Below are 2404 nucleotides of genomic sequence, written 5' to 3' on the forward strand. Positions count from 1 at the left end.
TGTTTTATTTGTGACACAAAACAGAACATTTGCAGCAAATGCATTTACATTATTTCCATAATACATACAAGTTACATCCATATATACTGTAGTGCTTCAGACATATTAAAGGCAATTCTATTCACAACCCCTCTTTTAGAGAGAGCAATGGCAAAATGTCTAGATTCTAGACAGGCATTCGGTGGGAAGATCCGACCGAGTTCAGTAGAAGTGTGGAGGCAGCAGGACGGGGCGCAGAGGAGCGGGGAGCGCCGCCCCGGGGAGCCGCTGCAGCCGCGGGTAGAAGCCGCCGCCGGCGCGGAGCTGTCCGCCCAGGGCGGGGTGCTGAAACAGCAGAGGCGGCAGCAGAGCCGCCGGGACCGACAGGAAGTCGGGGCGCAGATCCTGGACCTCCCGTTTCAACTTCATTCTCCTGTTCTGGAACCAGGTTTTCACCTAGAAAATGCACAAGGAGTCATCAGCTCGCGCTCTTTTGTGCACAGTTACGAGCTGCAATGGTTTTTACTGAGTTTAAAAGCACACAGCGGGAACCCCCCGCACTACAGGCCTCTGTGAAGTGGCTCTACGTGGAATCACAAAACTACTGCACGGTTGGCCACTAAACCAACAACCCCTCGTTTTGCCGTTGCTCCCTCGGGACCTGAGTAAGACCCGCTGTAGCCACTGCCTCCACACCTACCTGCGTTTCCGAGAGGTTCAGCCTCTCCGCAAACTTCCTCCTCTGTGTAGCCCCCAGGTATTTGTGCTTGCTGAAGGTAGTCTCCAGTTTGCTGATTTGCTCGGAGGTGAACTTGGTCCTCATCCTCCTCCGCTGGCTGGCCTCCTCCTCGCCCTCCTCGCCCGCGTCGCTCTCGGAGCCCGAAGTGTAGCCGCAGCTGTCTGGACGGAGAGAGCCGAGCGTTCAGTTCATTTTGTCAGAGTCACTACCCGCACAGAGGCCTGGCGACCTCGGCCCCCCCCCTCGAGACAAAGTGGATCGGTGAACTTACTGTTTGGCGAGGTCGGGGAGAACTGGCTTCTTGGCTCCCTCATCAATTCCTCCATTTCACTATGGACCTTTGAATGGAGCGCAGCGTCCTTAGCCTGCCGAGCCGTCTCCTCATAGTAACTTTTGGAAAGCCACTCTACCGTGAAGTTCGCCATGGTGCAGCCAAGCGGTGGTCTCAAGGTGTTGGGTCAGTCTCGCTGCCCCTTGGGTGACTCCCGGCCGCTATATAGGAGGGGCACACTTCGTTATTTGCATATGCAAAGGCTTCTCAGCGGAACGATAGAAACTTGATGGCGGTTGTAATTGGGGTTAATAGAGGCCGGGTTGTGGGTTTTCTCACGTCCATGGCTGGCTGAGATGCTCCGGCGCCAGTAAGTCTGAGTATCAGTTACCTGGCATCTCAGACTAAAGGATTAATGCATAAAGTGATTCAGGGCGATATCCGCCACTGAATACAAGACTGTTAACTGGAATGTCGGAGTTGTAGCCCAATTAAGGAACTGGTTATGGAAGGCTTCGGGTCCTACTGAGCCTTTCTTCTAAAAATATTCATAATGAGAATTTACTTTTCCCCTCAAATGACACAATTGATCAGATAACTACATTTATTGCCTAAGCAGCATTTGGCTGGTGGTTTAAGACACTGAAATTGGCAGCTCCTTTTAAAAAAAGAAAACAAAACATTGGACTAAAAAAAAGTCTCCCGGCTCCTGTTGCTCGTGTGGAGATGTTTCCAGGCTGCCAAGGCCGCGAGTGACTCCTGGAGCCGCAGACAGATGCGCCCAGCTGTCTGCGCTTCGAGCAGCCTGGTGGCGAAGTCTTTGTTATGATGGGACCGGGTGGGTGTGACCGCCGTCAGGAGAGCATTGACAGAAAGTGAGAAAGTCCCGTTTGATGTTCGCCGGCCCCCTTTGCACGAGCCATTTGCCGAATGGGGCCTCTGGGCACCTTCAAAAGCGAGAGGTAACCACGATGATGGTTATAATGTTTTCGACCAAACTCGATTCGAAAATATACCATTTACAGTAAAATTGTGTTAACTGGTCATCTATTGTTAAAACAATGTCTGTTATTAAAATAACGCCCTAGGTCAAATAATCTGGAAATAAAATGTAAACACTGGCCACACACTGTATTTATGACCCTTCCATTATCTTCTAAGTTGTTGTGAACCAAGTCTGCTATCTCCAAATCTCATCACATAATCAGCTTTTAACCTCAGGCCCCAGACTTCAGAGAGCAGAGTCGCTGAGCCACACAGAGCCCCAGACTCTCTGGAGCCTGGCCGGCGGGCTCCTGCGGTAGGTGTAAACTCATCAATGAGCGGCTTAATTAGGGGCCAATTGTTGACCATGATCTCCCCGTTAGTTGGCGTTTTAAGTGCAAAGATGGGGACAAACAGCGCATGTGAAAGCC

General features: G+C 51.2%; 1 protein-coding gene across 1 annotated transcript; it reads right to left on the reverse strand.

Moving 5' to 3' along the window:
• Positions 1 to 201: 201 nt before the first annotated feature.
• Positions 202 to 1143, reverse strand: vent (ventral expressed homeobox). Its single transcript, XM_040139759.1, has 3 exons — positions 990 to 1143; positions 680 to 879; positions 202 to 435 (listed from the first exon to the last, which is right to left on the reverse strand). The coding sequence occupies exons 1-3, from the start codon at positions 1141 to 1143 to the stop codon at positions 202 to 204; spliced, it is 588 nt and encodes a 195-aa protein (XP_039995693.1).
• Between the last annotated feature and the right edge of the window lie 1261 nt (positions 1144 to 2404).

The sequence above is a fragment of the Xiphias gladius genome, chromosome 11 (assembly GCF_016859285.1).
Source record: "Xiphias gladius isolate SHS-SW01 ecotype Sanya breed wild chromosome 11, ASM1685928v1, whole genome shotgun sequence".
NCBI lineage: Eukaryota > Metazoa > Chordata > Actinopteri > Istiophoriformes > Xiphiidae > Xiphias > Xiphias gladius.

Bases quoted from the DNA above. Each gene is read 5' to 3' on its own strand.
- vent (XM_040139759.1), bottom strand. From the start codon at position 1,143: ATGGCGAACTTCACGGTAGAGTGGCTTTCCAAAAGTTACTATGAGGAG. The intron at 880-989 runs GTAAGTTCACCG...CTCTCCGTCCAG, and splicing joins CTCCCCGACCTCGCCAAACA to ACAGCTGCGGCTACACTTCG. The intron at 436-679 runs GTAGGTGTGGAG...TGCATTTTCTAG, and splicing joins TGAACCTCTCGGAAACGCAG to GTGAAAACCTGGTTCCAGAA.